This window comes from Engraulis encrasicolus, chromosome 17 (genome assembly GCF_034702125.1).
Source record: "Engraulis encrasicolus isolate BLACKSEA-1 chromosome 17, IST_EnEncr_1.0, whole genome shotgun sequence".
In the NCBI taxonomy this organism is placed as follows: domain Eukaryota; kingdom Metazoa; phylum Chordata; class Actinopteri; order Clupeiformes; family Engraulidae; genus Engraulis; species Engraulis encrasicolus.
The window spans coordinates 14879301-14894901 of NC_085873.1; the positions used below are offsets into that span (position 1 = coordinate 14879301).

A 15601-nucleotide genomic window follows, 5' to 3' on the forward strand; every position below is an offset into this window, starting at 1 on the left:
ACATAGTAACAGCAGCATGGACTAATGTGTGGGCAGGAAAAGAGTAAGGAAAAGCAGTTGCAGTGAAAAGCATAGGCCTGTGACAACCAACCCCCATTATTGTCAAATTGGGCCCATACTTTTAGAAAAGACGTCATATGAACGTCTCTTTGCTAAGTAGGTTAATGTGTCTGCACCTTATGCCAGATTTCAATCAAAATTTTACCAAAGGGGATGTCTGTATTTTTATAGTTTTTTTTTTTTTTAAGTGAGTCAGAAATCAAATATAGCTGTAATGGTAATGGTACAGTTTTCCAATTTGTCCCAGGAACTTTTGGTTTCATCTGATCAGTGCCCAATTGCCTTAATCTGGGCAACCCATATATATAATACAATACTACAAGTAGTACATAGCCTACTTGTAGTACTACTGTAGTACAAGTTTGGCACTTTACATTGGCTACATACTCTATGGCAAATAACACAAGGACATCCTAAATATTGGGCACCTGTGATTCCAAGGTGGGAAAGATTGAAAAACATAGAAGAATTTTGGTAAGATATTCATAAGACATTGAGTTATTTATTATGCATTAACATATCAAGCATTGTGGGCCATCTTGGGCTCAACTTCTTTTAAACTCTTCCAAAACTGTAATCTAACATTTTCCCTTTTCATTGGTTCAAGGTACATTTTAATACAAATATAAACCAGTTTTCTGCTGCTATAAAATTATACTTGAACAGTCATTTATCCATATTTCTAAGCACTTCTACAACTCACTAAAAATAAACACATAATTCTTTGTGACATTTAAGCAGAACAATGTTTTGTTGTAGTTTCACAGAAAAAAAATGTTGAAATGCACTGTAAAATGTGTTAACGGATGGAAAACATATTTAAAAGGATATAAAAATAAGCAGAATAAATAAATAACATTACTACAGTGCAACAAAGAAAATCATTTGAAAAAATATATATTATACATAAATGGGAAATAGATCATTTTTATTTGCTGCTGTATGCATTTAGATTTACATTAATTAACATTACATTTAATCAACACATTTTCAAGACTTAATACTATCTTACATGCTCCATATGTATGCATTGTTGGTCATTTTCCTTTTTATACATGATCCTATTCCAACATGTCTTCCCCCCGAAAAAAGTACTCTTTTGGGAAAGACATGTTTGAACAGGATCATGTATTAATCTTTAACTGCTAATGAGCACTCAAAGATTGTGTCCAGTTGTTTTTTGAATATGTCCACAGTATGATTCACAGCTCTCTTCACATCTATAGCCTCATCCGGGTTGATGGAGAGGACTTGATGAATATGGTTTCGCAGCTCTTGAAGGACTTGCATTTTCAACTTGTTCAATTGTTTAGCCAGAGACTGTAGATTTTCAGGTGATGTATTCTTTTCTGCATATTGTGAGACAAAAAAAGCACAAATTGGTGTTTTTCAGATCAGACAATAAGATGGACAAGGCACAACAACCTCTTTCTATGAATAAATTAATGAATAACTATGACATTGAGGAGGAGATACTAAAAGTTGGCGGAGATTTGTGTCTGTTGGGCAGCAGCAGTGGCCTAACGATTTGGGACTTGGTCTTTGTGTCAGAGTGTCAAAGATTTGAATCCCACCCAACCTCTCCCTACCCATGGCTGAAGTGCCCTTGAATACATGAATGGCACTGTGAACGTTAAATAAAGAGATGTACCTTTTGCTGTACGCATAGCTTGGGAGACTAAGCGTCGGCAGGTCTGATCGGCTTGGTGCAATACACTGTTAGCACAGCTCTCCCGGTCCATCTCCTGCAAAAGTACAAAATATGAATCAACTGGAATTAATAGGTTCTCTGTACATATAGTACCAACATGCCAGTGTGGTACTTAAACTCTGTCACATGGTGTTCGCTGCAGTAATGTAGTAATGCCCCAAAAGGCAATCACAGACAGCATGAGCAGACACACAGACAGACAAACGGACAGCGGCAACGCACCCTCTTTTCCGTATCATCGATGATTGGACTCACAGGGTTGTCGAATGCATAAGAAATCAAGTTGGTAAGACTCTGCCTGAAAGAAAGATCTGTATTAGTCATACAGCATTAAAATAACAAGCAACTAACAGTTTTTTTGTAGTTTAACTCATCATCATGTTATAAATATGGATACGTACATATTGTATGCAAAAGTATCTTAATCTTCAATATCTGAATAATAAAAACATTAAAAGGTGCACTGTGTAGAATGGTGGCCAGAATGGGTATTGCAAATATCCTTGTCATTGAAACTGGGCTGCCTATTGCCAAAACTGATCTTTTCATGAATAATTAATATAATAAGTAATAAACTAATATTTACCAGCATGACAAAAGTGCAGCACGTCTTGCTGCTAAATATGTATGGAAATTCAAAATGCGGACCATGGAGAAGATCCCCCTTTTCATGTATGAAAAACGCACTTTTACCAGCCATAATGAATGAATACTTAGAATTTGATGGTGGTGGCAAGTAGTTGTGAAAAATGTAACATTTGTTAATGGGCAGTATAACTTCTGGAAAGAAACTACTAAAAATATTACACAGTGCACCTTTAAGATAATGAAGGAGAACATCTTATACATGTCATGGTTGCCAAGCTTTTCACTGCTGGAGAGCGTTAGACTGTTCTGTTCCCATGAGTTCTTCTCAGGGTTGGGTGGTTCAATTCGCTTCAGCATGTCCAGGATAACTAGTTCAGGCAACGGAACAGCACGACTGCTATTCCTACTGACACAAAGCTCTGGAGTACACTGAAGATACACTTGGCAAAACCCAACAGCATCTGCAAATAGAACAAAGCATATATAGTGAATAGCATGAACACAGGGCTCTAAATTGACTCGTTTGAAAATGGCCAGTAGATTTTAATCTTATTAGACAAACACACACTCATTAATGAGTCAAAGTGACTAGTAAGTTGGTCTTTTCTACCACTCAAAACTGAAATTTCACCAGCAGTTGGCTGGTGTTAATTTAGAGCCCTGCATGACCATAAATCTTCCACTTAGACATTCTTTGACTCGACTCCATGAACTTCATTTTACCAACTGTGTGATATTGTTATTTATTGCGCCGAAATATTGTGCTATCGCCATGTAGGCTTACCATCGGTGCTGGTTCTTCTTAAGGTTTGGTTTCACTTTAAGCTGTTTAAGGTTAGGACTGCAAAACTGAAACATAGGCCAATAACAAGCAACCACGTGACTATGGAGAGCCAGTTCATTCACTGCAACTTAACATGAATCGAATTGGCTAGAAATCTGCAATATTGTAGTGCAAAAGAACCATACCAGAGATTCTAGGAGTATTATGTCTCTCTGACCATACTGCAAGAACAGAGTGGGATATTGCAAAGTTTAAACATTCAATGAGAGTTTGATGCACCCCATTCACTAGCCATTTTTTCTCCTGGCAACCCTAGCTTGATAATACTGTACATATGGCAAAGAATCAAACAAAGCAGGATAAGACCTCCTTTGTTGTTACGGCACCCCTGTAGTTAGGACAAGCTAGCTACATAAATGAAATCACATACATTGTCTTGCTAGTTGGAAGACTTCATATCTCATGCTCTGATAGTAGAAATTGTCGTCGAGGAGAAAGAGAAGTTTATTCTGGGAAGGAGATGGTGATTCTGCCTGGCTCCTCAGTGCCATGGAGAGGTGAGAAAGGACTGTAGACCTGCAACGATAAATGATTATTTGTTGAGTTTGTAAACCGTTATTGAACTTGTGCAAAATGTATTGATGATTAATTGCCTGACTGATTGACAGATCAGATTTTGCTTATTGCAATAAAGAGCACTATTGACATATTGAAAACAAACTAAAACCAATAGGACAACAAAAAAAACAGAAATACACAGCAAGGATAGGGAGATCACGACCACAACCAGGCATGTAAATATACCATTTTTGTTCAGACCAGTTGATGGCCTTGTTTAAAAAAAGTAATTGATGATTAATTGATTTTTGTTACAGGCCTACCGAATTCCTCCATGGGCAGCAGGCTCTTGTGAAGGATCCTGTAGAAACTGTCCCAGTCCATAGAGGATGTCTTGCCTATATTGCTTCCATTTGGTTTGCTAGTAGGAAAAAGCAGAATCATGCAGCATTAACAAATAGACAACACTCTAAAATAAAATGAGGTGTCGTTTTTCACATAGGTATATATATACCTGAGCAAAACAATGAAGTAGATACAAAAATAAATGCATGTAAAGGAATGTAAATGCATGTAAAGGAATGTGTTTTTAGTGGTTCATTGCAGATCAATTCAACCAAAATGAATAGACTTTTTTTAACCTTTTAACGCAGAGCCCCTGCTAACCTTATTATCACCAACATGGTAATAAGTCTTGTCATAGCAATGTTGTTATGATGTAGTAGTAGAAGTAAGTTCTAGTTGAGTCAGAGAGGCTCAGGCTCTAGGTGTTTTCAGCAATGAGTGAATAAGCCCGCCACAAGGGGGTGTTCACGCTGAATAGAGCATGGGCAGGCATGTATACATAGTTCTGTTGAGAAACACTAGTCTGCTCTAGACCAAAGACTGTGGAGTCAGTGGAGAGTTAAACAAACTTTACACGACGGGAGAAACGTTTTGTCCGTTTAAGCAGCATCATATGCTTGTTTGAGGTAAATAAATTGTGCGCATCAGAATTAGACTAGCCTACCGTCTGAAGCGGATGACTGGCACAATCCGTAGACACTTCGCCAAAGGCGTCCTGTGGTATCAATTCGTCGTATGTTAATGGGAGTGTCTTCCATCCTCTCAGCGTTGTATACTTTGACAACTCCAGAACTAGTGTTGTCTTTCCAGCAGCTGGCAGCCCGCAAAGTAAACACAGACATGCTTGAGATGATTCATCCTGCGCGACATTCATTTCATCTACTGTGAATCAGCACATATTTTCCATTTATGGAAACAGCAGGCTATATCCACTGATAAAGCTGTTGTGAACGGGTTGAATGTTATTTCAAAAAAGTGGGAAAAGAGAGTGCAAATCTTGCGAGCACATAACCCGGATATGGAATGTCTTGGGCAAAAGCAGTTAAAAGTACACATTTCAAAACAAAAGCTTTACGTCCGTAGCTGTTGCACTGTGGTGGCCATGAGAACTTTGTAGAAAAACAGAGGCTGAACAAGATCAGTCAACACCGCCTCTCCCTCTACAAATCGGCCTGTAACTTGGAAAGGATACCACTTAACTTAAAATGAATCTGGAACACCCAGTTTTGACACACATATGTGGAGATCTGGGATTTGGCTGAGAATGTGGTAGTCGGAATCCTGCACAAAGCTTTCTCCTGCACTTCCCAAAAAATCTCAATGGCCTGGGGCCGGATTCACAAAACTATTCTTAAGATAAATCTTAGGAAGATTCTTAAGAAAAAAACTAAGAAGTTCCTAAGATCTATCTTAAGTGAAATTCTTCAATATTTTCTTAAGAACAATGCCAGTTCTTAAGAACTTCTTAATTTCTTCCTCACTTAAGAACTTTTTAGAATAATGCTTCTTAGTTGCCATGGCAATCAACAGGATTCTACCTACTCCAAACACTATGTAGGCTAGGCCTAGAAAAAAAACTGCTTGCTCCTAAACATAATTTAATACATTATCATCATTATTACTACAACATAGTTACAATGATAAGTATTATTGTTGTGATGATAATAATAATAATAATAATAATAATAATAATAATAATAATAATAATAATAATAATAATAATAATAATAATAATGATACAAATACATTAATAACATTTAATTAATATATTGTTATTGTTGAATTTACAGTAATACAATATATCTTTTGTATAATAGAGCCTATATAAAATGTATGCTTATCTTAATATTTTAGTTGAACAAGCTGACTACATTCAATAAGCTTAAGGTAAAGCCACTAAAAGTTACATTGAATGAAAGCTTGTAGACTAACTGAAAAAAAAAACATGTATAAAAAATAGAGATTTCACACAGTCACAAAACATTCATAATAATCATATACATTAAAAAATATTTTTTTGAATTCAGTTTTGTGAAAATGGGTTCAAATAAATAAAATGTGACTGTTAAGACAGGGTATAGGGTTGTCTTATATTTGAGAAGAAAACTAAGACAAATCTTAAGAAAATAGTCTTCAAGAATCTCAATATTCTTAACTTTTTTCTCAGGGGAAAATCTTAGGAAGAAAGTTAAGAAACAACTTAAGAATTCCGTTTGTGAATATGGAATCTTCTTAACTTTTGTCTTAAGTCAGAAAAGTGACAGTTAAGAACTATTTAGTTCTTAAGATTCTTTGTGAATCCGGCCCCTGGTCTAGACTCTGCAGTGGACAATCCATAACAAATGACACCTGAGCCACTGGTGCAATGAGATATTTCTAATTTCTTACACAACCATGTCATTCCATGGTATGGAAAAGATACTAGTCTGTTAGTCTGTTAATCTAGTGCCAAAGTGATAATCCACAGAAGAAGCAGGACTGGAACGGGCGCACCAGTAGACCATGCAAACATTTCTTTACTCTGTGCTTCTGTGGTCTACATTAATTCAGGAAATAATCCACTAAAATAATAAGCAGTGCCAGTGGACCAACTGATTTTACGGAATATTTTTATTATGTTGTGTGAATACAAGGATTGCTGCTGGTGGTGGCGGGAAAACATCTTTGTTGGAAAACAGAAAAAAAACCAAAGGCAGCGCCCAAGGTTTGCCTAAACAATCATACCTATGGTTTGCCATGCCAACACATTGCCTAGAGTTCTGTGTCAATAGGGCAACCTCCTTTGGTCATGGTAGAGGAAGAGTAACATGGAGTTGGTGAGCTCTGTGTTAACTGAAGTTCATTTCATCTCCTGCATTTTGCAACCTACAGTGGGAATCTGCTAACCTGGTTCTCACGCGATGGTTCTCTTACCAACATACAGTATGCTGCACCTGTGATGTGTCTTGTGTTGTAGTATTTCTTACTCATTTACAAACTGTCAACATTTTGTTTATTAGTTCATAATTTACAAAGCATTTTAGCGACTGATATTCTAAAGTGTTATCAAATTATAGATAATTTTATTATTATTATTTTATCACCACCTGTTCTGAAACTGCCCTCCACTTTGGACCAGCCATTTTATTTCACGTACCTCCTACACACAGCGTTCAGCAGTAATAAAACAAAGCCAACTCAAAATGCTGTCCATTTATGACCTTTTACTGCAGAACAATTCTAGACATTTCACATATCAGTTGACCATTTACACCCACCTCGAAAGGCTTCAAATAAGCAAGGTCATGTTTAAAACATCATCATTGTGGTTCACTGATGTTGATGTTATACCCGTGAATGTCCTTGCTTTTTAGTGCTTTGATCCTGATGTGATATTTGACTGTGTACAACCAAAAAAACCAAAATAAAACAAGTTCTAGAAAAGTCTCTTAACCGATGGTATGGCAAAGTTCAACTCCCACCATCACTACACACACAAATAATGAATTGCAAGTGTGTTTCAAACTGTGACTCCTCCAAAACTGAACACAGCACTTTTAAACGCAGGCATTCGGCATGTACAGTTGTTCCTCAAAACCAGACCAGGTGTCCGTCTCTGGATCTCACAACATTCCAACCAGTTTAAAGGTCGGCGCCTGCTTCTGCGGAATCACATTGATGAAGGTTTTGTACAGGACAGTCCCTTTTGGCAGCTTTGAGATCATGTCTTTGGCGTCTGTGCTGCTGGGCCGGGGTATGTACACCTCCTTGGTGTAACGAACAATGCCGTCTTCAAGGGCAAAGAGGGTGTTGTTTTTGCCAATGCCGACCTGTGAAACAGAGATCATTGTTTAGGCAGCATACCAAATGCTCAAAAGCAATGACGTACTAGTAAAACACAAAGCAATGATGTACTACTGAGACTTCAGTGACACGTATGAGCACCAAAAGGCTCAACAATGAACCATAACTCAGATTGATATAGTGAGTGTGCATGTGGATTGGCTGTAGGCTGTAGCTGTGTGTGAACATATGGGGTCTGAATTCCACTTTGGAATTTATTTGTTACTGTAGTAAGATTGAAAAATGAGAAATGGTCGCACCATGCATACATTCTTCTTTATTATTACACAGACACGTTTCGGCGTTCTGCCTTCCTTAGTGTGCAATATACACAAGTGACAACAGGTCTTAAATACCCACACCCATTCCATTCCATTCCATTTCCCCTAATAATAAAGAAGAATCTATGCATGGTGCAACCTTTTCTCATTTTTACAATATTTTGGTCAGCACTCTTAAAAGAAGAAAAACTTGAAGTTGAAGCTTTGGTGAAGCCTGCTCCTTTATTACTGTAGTATTAAATTACCATACAAATGCTCTTGTATGGCCCAAATAATCTGCAGTGGTCTTAATTTTATTAAATATAAATATATATAAAATGTATTATATTGTATATAATACGTATAATAGACATAATAGCCTACACATTAACATAAAAATAATAGACACAGAGTGCACAGTTCATTCGCATAATATGTAGCATCAACACAAACACTTACATGACCGCCAGGATGCCAGCGCATCAACCTCTGTGTGGCAAGAATGTTTCCAGCATGCACAAAATTACCTACGAAACGGGAAAGGGGGTTATTTGCGCTATGGTTGTGCATGTTAAAATTGAAACTGCCTCAACAAACTATAGGCCTACATGTCATTTTATAACACATCAATTTCTACAGACCATTATAGGCTAATTTAAATTTAACTGAAAAATACACTAATATGTATCATTACAAAATTGAGCCCGTCAGGCCCGTAGCCAGCATTGTGGTAGGGGGGGATCTTTTTCCCCCGAAAGTGGACTTCATTTGGCTCCCTACTCCAATGTCCCCCAAATACACGAGCACACTTCAAATATTTGAATTTAGACATATTTTATGCATTGGTTTCAAGGCTGACAACGGCAACAACCATTTTTAATTTCCTTACTTTAACAGGCAAACCTTTACTATTTTATTTCAAAGGTTTAGTTTAGTGAGGGGGATGAAATGGCCTTCCAGTCACAGTGGGGATGCAACGTAGTTAGGGGGTCCGAGGGGGGGGGGGGGATGGGAGGGGGGGTTCGAACAAACCCCTCGACCCCCCCCCCCCCCCCCCCCCCCCCCCCCCCTGCCTACAGGCCTGCCTGTGCAGGTTGAACAGCTGCTACTACACTGGCAGGATGTGATTCTGGGCAGACTAGTGTAAGGTTAGGATGCTACAGCCCTTATAGAATGCTACCTACCATCCTGTTTCTTGTATCCATATCTGCGTCCAGGGGATTTCCCCCCCAGGTTTTTGCTGCTGCCTCCTGATTTCTTCGATGCATGGCGTGTAATGATTGTGACAAACGACAAGGGGGACAATAATCCACCTAGAACAGTTCAAGACGTACATGTGATTGCAATGGTAGACTACAACCTACACACATGACATACATAAGGCGATTGCTGCGATGACAAACACTGGTATTATGTTTATGTATATGAGGTTAAATTGCAGTTCATCTAGATCGGGTTAAATATATCGATTCCGGATCATTTATGCCATGAGAACAGTGTGCCCCAAAAACATTATTATTACCTGTTGTCGCTCTAGACATCAAGGACACGGGCGCAGACATTTTTCTTATGCCAAACCCGTTCTGTTTACTAGAGCTAGACAGCGCATGCGCATAGCAACGTGTCTTCCTCATTTTGTGTTTATTGCGGTTGAAAATGGTAACTACCGCCACCAAATGGACTGGAGTAAGCCTAGGATGAAGTATTCAAGGGCCACTAGTTTGACCCTCACCCATACAAGACTTTAGCCAGGTTCAGTCACGCAAACCCTTCGTGCATTTTCACTCAGCTTCGTGAGCTCACCATCTGCGTGAGAAACAGGTTAACAAAACTTGTAATTCAATCAACACTCCACCTTTCATTGAAATCTGGTAATGTAGCTTAAAAATAAAGTTTCTCTGAGCTGGCAGTACTGTGACTGGTGGGCCTGTTGGGGCCTGTCTTGGTGAGCTAGACCAACTCGCCAGGTAAAAATAGACTACTCTTCCACCAGATAGATTGGTCTATACTGGGCTACAATTTGTAAGTACCTGCAGCTCTGACAGGTTGCATGGTACCATAGATGTGAACACCACCACATTGCTGTTTACCACTCCTTTGCATTGAAACAAACGGCAGTCAGATCGTCATCATGTTTAGCCATTATTTGTATTTTTTCTCTCTTTTTTTTGGAGGGGGGGGGGGGGGGGTCATCTTTATTTGGACAAGACAGTGAAAAGTGGGACAGGAAATGAGTGGGAGAGAGTGATGGGGGAGGATCGGGAAATTACCTCAGGTCAGGAATCGAACCCGGGTCCCCGGCGTAACAGTACTGTGCCCTACCCTCTGAGCCACGGCAGGGTCTCATTTAGCCATTTTAAAGCTCAATTCATGCCCTACATTTGGGCAATTACATGTGTACGGTAACAGCCTTATGTGGCACTTATGTGCTGCTCGCTCGCTCCATGGCCAAAAACACCCTAACTCCCTCCAGGAGGAGGAACACAGGCAACACACAGGTACAGTATATGGCCAGTTGTTTTTTAATTTTCTATTTTGACATTTTGATCATTGGGCAGACAACCCCCCAAAAAAGCATCATAACACATAGGTCTATAGCCTGTACTGAAGTCCACATTTGCTCTGGATTTTCTGCAATGCAACATGTAGGGGCTTAGATACTGTGTATGGATTCAAATGCAAACAACAATGGTCTATTACCCAAAGCGGTCTGGTGCCCCACATGAAATGGTACCCTGGTTCAGCATTTCTTAACTGGTGGGTCAGGACCCAAAAGTGGATAATGGTGGACTGCTCTGTGGGCAACCCGGGTTCGACTCCCAGCCCAGGTCATTTCCTGGCCCTTCCCCATCTCTCTCTCCCATCCATTATCTGTCTGTTCTCCACTGTCCTATCAAATAATAAAGGCACAAAAGCCCTAAAATATATAGTCTATATATACAGCATATTTTTCAAAAGTGGATCGTGGACGGGTCATGAGTGAGTCACGGAGCTATGTAATGATGTCAATTAACCCTTTTATTGCCAGTCCCACAATTTAAATATGATTTAGTATTGAATAAATGAATTTTTGATATCAGAATAAATGGGACTTGATTACTTATAAGGTCAACAGACATCCGTCACATCCAAACGCTCCAAAAATCAAAGTTTCTGATCGGCTCATGGGCCGAGTCTGACAGTGACATGCCAAGAAAACTGGGTCACAATTGAGTGTCCATAAAAAAAATGTGGGTCCCATCGCCATTCCAGTTAAGAAACACTGACATGTTTGACACGTAATCCATTCACAAACCCCTGACCCAGTATGGATACATCATCTTCATTATTTGCTTATGAGAAACTGAGGGGAGAAAACATTAAGTGTGTTCTGTATTTTTTATAAAGCAAATTTGCTGACTCTTTATTCAGATGTGTGTTGTTGTTCACAGAGCTTTTGTTTTAGCTATTTAGTGAACATACTGGGATTAAGAGGCTTGTCAGTGGGTGCATGTCTGCGGCAGTTGGAAGTGAGGGTGACTTGCCATCACACGTGACAGGATTAAGTGTGGAGCTCTCCAAGGTACCTTCTGTAGTGGGGTGTCTGGGGACAGGCAAGCAGGTACACATCAACAGTCACTCATTGGGTAGCCAAGTGGTGATTAGGATCTTGCTGAGACCATATAAAACAAACTGAAGAAGGTACGTAATGTCATTCGGGTGCCAAGTCGTGCGTAAAAACGAATGCCTCTTTCATGGGGTCGGGGGGCTCTGCATCACGCCCCCCGGTTAGAACGGAAGGGCAGGATGCGGAGAAACGCAAAATTCTGTAAGTTTGTGTGGCCTAAATATTGACGAGGTCTTCTTTGACAACGTGGAATGCGTCAGTTTTTCTTTTTAACTATTGTTGTTGTTTTTGTACAGCGCGATGGCTGGGAACGAGGAGCGCACATTCATTGCCATCAAACCAGACGGCGTGCAACGCGGGATTATCGGAGAAATAATCAAGCGTTTCGAGCAAAAGGGTTTCAAACTTGTAGGGATGAAGATGCTGCATGTAAGTAACTTTGCAATAGACCTGTAAGAGATTCATCTAGCTTGAACACAATAGTCACAAAATAAGCTAAAGTTTGTCTGATTGTGCCGTTAGTCTGAACAGAAGAATTGCTCATTGTAGTTCTAGGTCTAGAACTAAAATAGACTCGGGAGTAGCCTAACAGGATTGAGCGCTTGTAGGCCTACTATTTTTAGTTTATTAGCCCGTTCGCTCTTTTCTCCTTGCCTTTATCCTAATTCACCGCCATGACCTTTATTCATTTATCTAATAGGCCTAGCTCTTTACTCTTCACTCGGGTGCAGGATGAATCGTGAAAAGCTTATTTTTTCTCCTTATCTCTAAGGCACCGGAGGAGTTGCTGCAAGAACATTATTCTGACCTCAAAGGCAGACCTTTCTTCCCCGGGCTTGTCAGCTACATGACCTCTGGACCAGTCGTTGCGATGGTAAGACCGTTGCATCAGATCCCTTATTCTCTAATATGGGGGCTCAACTTTCAAGGTCATATTAGCCTATGCTTTTTTGGAACTTTGGATAGCCCTATGAAATGTAACGACTGACCCTGAAGTGCTCTTAATGTGTATAGGCCTATAGGTCTAATCTTAATTAAGATTCTAATGAACTAGCCTATCATCGTTGATCACACTAAAGATTGGGAACTTGCTTTTTTGGTCTCATTCTAAACTAATGTTAAGGCCTAAATGTAATAATTGTGCTATGTAGGCCCATTTGAATAGGCCACTTTAGAAACAACAATGTCATAATCTAAATAAGGCCTATGATTAGAAATTAAAAGATGAGATGGTCAATAGACTACCTGTCTGGCTCATTTTACCAAAAATGAAAAGCTAGATAAAATGTTTTGCCAATATAATGTAGGCCTACTTGTAATAGAGATGCTTTTCTATTTTTTCCCATCAACGACTGTAAAAAAAGTCACGTGGCTGATACTTCACAATTAGACTCTGCATAACTTTGCCAGATAATGTCCCAATGTTTTCTGTTGCATTGTTGATCCGTTTTAACAGGTCTGGGAAGGTCTAAATGTCGTTAAGACAGGTAGAGTGATGCTGGGGGAGACAAACCCTGCTGAATCCAAGCCAGGCACCATTCGAGGGGACTTCTGTGTTCAAGTTGGAAGGTAGTTGTTTCTTTCTCTCTTTTCTCTTTGAAGAAAACTACAATATTAAGACATGTCATGCACAAGGGCATCAGCTGCATACGTGCTGAAAGAACCATGTCCTAATTTGACCCCTTTGTGCATTTTTACATTCTTTCCACGTAAATGAAGGCACAATACAACACAAATCCATTAAGTTGGTAAGAAAACATAACTTTTGCCTAAACACAATACAGCGACAGTATATTTGATCAGACAATAAAAAGCAGTTATCACTAATGTGCACCCCCACACACACCCTTAAACTCATAAGCATACAAGGTGACCCAAACTGTGTCTTACCTGTTAATACAGACACATACTAAGTTACAGGTGGCTCTACAAAGTGTTTATCAGCAACTCAGGGAACTTGAAGATGTTTTACATCTCTTTCTGAGGAGCTTCATCAGTTTTAACTCAGAAAGGGAATGTATATGAAATAGAGGTGTTCCTGCTCAGTCTGCCACTGTGGGCTTGACCTCGCACCAGTCAACGCTCCAGTTCGGGTATTGGAGGCATAGCGCGATACCACTGGGCTAAAGAACCAGTCCGATAGCTCAGCGCTACCGATACTGTATGAGGCTTCAGGAGGGAGATTTACTAATGTTCCACGCCACACTCTGCTAGTTGGCCTCCGTTACACATAGTTATATGCTAGGCATGTAGTGTGCATATAATAGGCTAGGCCTATAACTTATATAGCCTACTTACTATATATACTGTGGTAAGCCAAGTCTCTTATATACTAACCTCCTTTACCCTGGCCCTTGGCAAATGTGTCACATGCCAAGGTGTGGCAAACATTATGTCACACGACCTAAAGGGACAAAATGGACAGTCAATGTGTAAAGAGCTGTTAAGGTCAATTCTAGGGAGACAGATGCCTTCTAACATGCCAAGTTGGGTGTGGATGTCATTGTTGTCACACATGTCAGGAGAAGATTTTCAATAAAAAAAAACATTTTGATTCTATAAGTATTATCAGGGTCTGATTTGAAAAACCAGAAGGGGCGGATGTTTTTAATCGAGGTCTCTGTACATCTTATTAAGAGTCAATGCCTGTATGTGTCATGATTCAACAAAATACAGTCGATGCCTAACTCCTCAATTGGAGCTGCCATTGTTATCAGAAACAACAATCGCTTCTTGAGAATGTCAGATTTGTGAAAATTGCACCAGGCGAGCTTGATTGCTAGCACCACCGTCCCAGGATTAAACGCTTCCCAAATAGTGTTGTTCACCATAGACCTTGTAATCCGTTGCAGGCCCCTCACAGAGCTGTGCTGAACTGCACCGGTCTGATGAGACCCAGGCTATGGCTTGTTTACATGTTTTAGAAGCATTTTTAATACTCCAGATATCTTTCCAAAAGTTATTGTGTTGTTGTAAGGTGTCTGCTGATGTTGCATAACTTTTGGGAAGATACATGGGAGTACTTTTTTTTAAAAAATGTAAATGAACGATGCCCCCATTAGAAAGTCCCGGAACTCAGAAAGAGCTGAATGAAAAATGCAGCATCGCCAGGCACTGACAAGTCAAGGGTAGTGTAAGCAACACAACTTATTGAAATTGGATGAAATTGCAACCTGAGTAGGTATTGCAACTATGCTGCTCATACTGAGCCACCTATTTCCAAATTTGATCTTTTCATGAACATCAATTAAATAATTGAACTATTATTTACTAGCCTGACCAAAAAACAGCAAGTTTAACAGCTAAAATGTCGATCTCTGGAAATTCAAAACTTGAATTTGATGGTGGTGGTAAGTATTCGTGAAAAAGGTAACATTTGTGAATGGGTACAATTTCAGGAAATAAACTACTACAAATATTACGCAGTGCACCTTTAAGATTAAAAAAAATCTCAGTGAGGATCCTAAAGAAGGTCAAATGGAAATTTGAAGAAATTGTCAATTTGAAAAGGGAAAACAAGGTTCAGATTTATTGGATTTGGAGGAAAAGTATTTATTGATTGTCACATATTGATTGTTTTTTCTTTCTCTTTATATCTTTTCATAGGAACATTATCCATGGCAGCGATGCGGTTGACAGTGCCAACACAGAAATCAACCTGTGGTTTAAACCAGAAGAGCTGTGTTCTTACACCAAGTGTGACCACAGCTGGCTTTATTAGGCTCACCCTTCAACAGTTACTCCTCTGTTTATTCTGTTGCTTTGTTTGATAATCAAGTTCTTAGAAGTCTTCCATAGGCATTACCGGTGTCCATTGTGTGTATGTTTCAACATTGGATTGAGAATGTGTTGCCATTTTGTGGAGG

The 15601-nt window shown here is 39.4% G+C and overlaps 3 protein-coding genes across 5 annotated transcripts; 1 reads left to right on the forward strand and 2 right to left on the reverse strand.

Annotated features, from left to right (window-relative positions):
* Positions 1 to 523: 523 nt before the first annotated feature.
* LOC134467268 (L-seryl-tRNA(Sec) kinase-like) lies at positions 524 to 5047 on the reverse strand. Its single transcript, XM_063221169.1, has 7 exons — positions 4711 to 5047; positions 4025 to 4122; positions 3574 to 3719; positions 2619 to 2820; positions 1994 to 2069; positions 1712 to 1805; positions 524 to 1409 (listed from the first exon to the last, which is right to left on the reverse strand). Exons 1-7 carry the CDS (start codon positions 4918 to 4920, stop codon positions 1192 to 1194), a joined length of 1044 nt encoding a protein of 347 aa, XP_063077239.1. The 5' UTR covers positions 4921 to 5047; the 3' UTR covers positions 524 to 1191.
* Positions 5048 to 7229: 2182 nt separating this feature from the next.
* mrpl27 (mitochondrial ribosomal protein L27) lies at positions 7230 to 9737 on the reverse strand. The gene is made up of 4 exons (XM_063221812.1): positions 9651 to 9737; positions 9313 to 9441; positions 8588 to 8655; positions 7230 to 7855 (listed from the first exon to the last, which is right to left on the reverse strand). The coding sequence occupies exons 1-4, from the start codon at positions 9688 to 9690 to the stop codon at positions 7649 to 7651; spliced, it is 444 nt and encodes a 147-aa protein (XP_063077882.1). The 5' UTR covers positions 9691 to 9737; the 3' UTR covers positions 7230 to 7648.
* On the forward strand, positions 9386 to 15593 carry nme2a (NME/NM23 nucleoside diphosphate kinase 2a). Of its 3 annotated transcripts, none has more exons than XM_063221810.1 (5): positions 9386 to 9476; positions 12032 to 12164; positions 12508 to 12609; positions 13192 to 13304; positions 15342 to 15593. In XM_063221810.1, exons 2-5 carry the CDS (start codon positions 12036 to 12038, stop codon positions 15454 to 15456), a joined length of 459 nt encoding a protein of 152 aa, XP_063077880.1. In that variant the 5' UTR covers positions 9386 to 9476; positions 12032 to 12035; the 3' UTR covers positions 15457 to 15593. The 3 variants fall into 3 exon arrangements, with proteins under 3 accessions (XP_063077880.1, XP_063077881.1, XP_063077879.1); XM_063221811.1 differs by lacking the exon at positions 9386 to 9476 and adding an exon at positions 9898 to 9949; XM_063221809.1 differs by lacking the exon at positions 9386 to 9476 and adding an exon at positions 11552 to 11809.
* Positions 15594 to 15601: the final 8 nt, after the last annotated feature.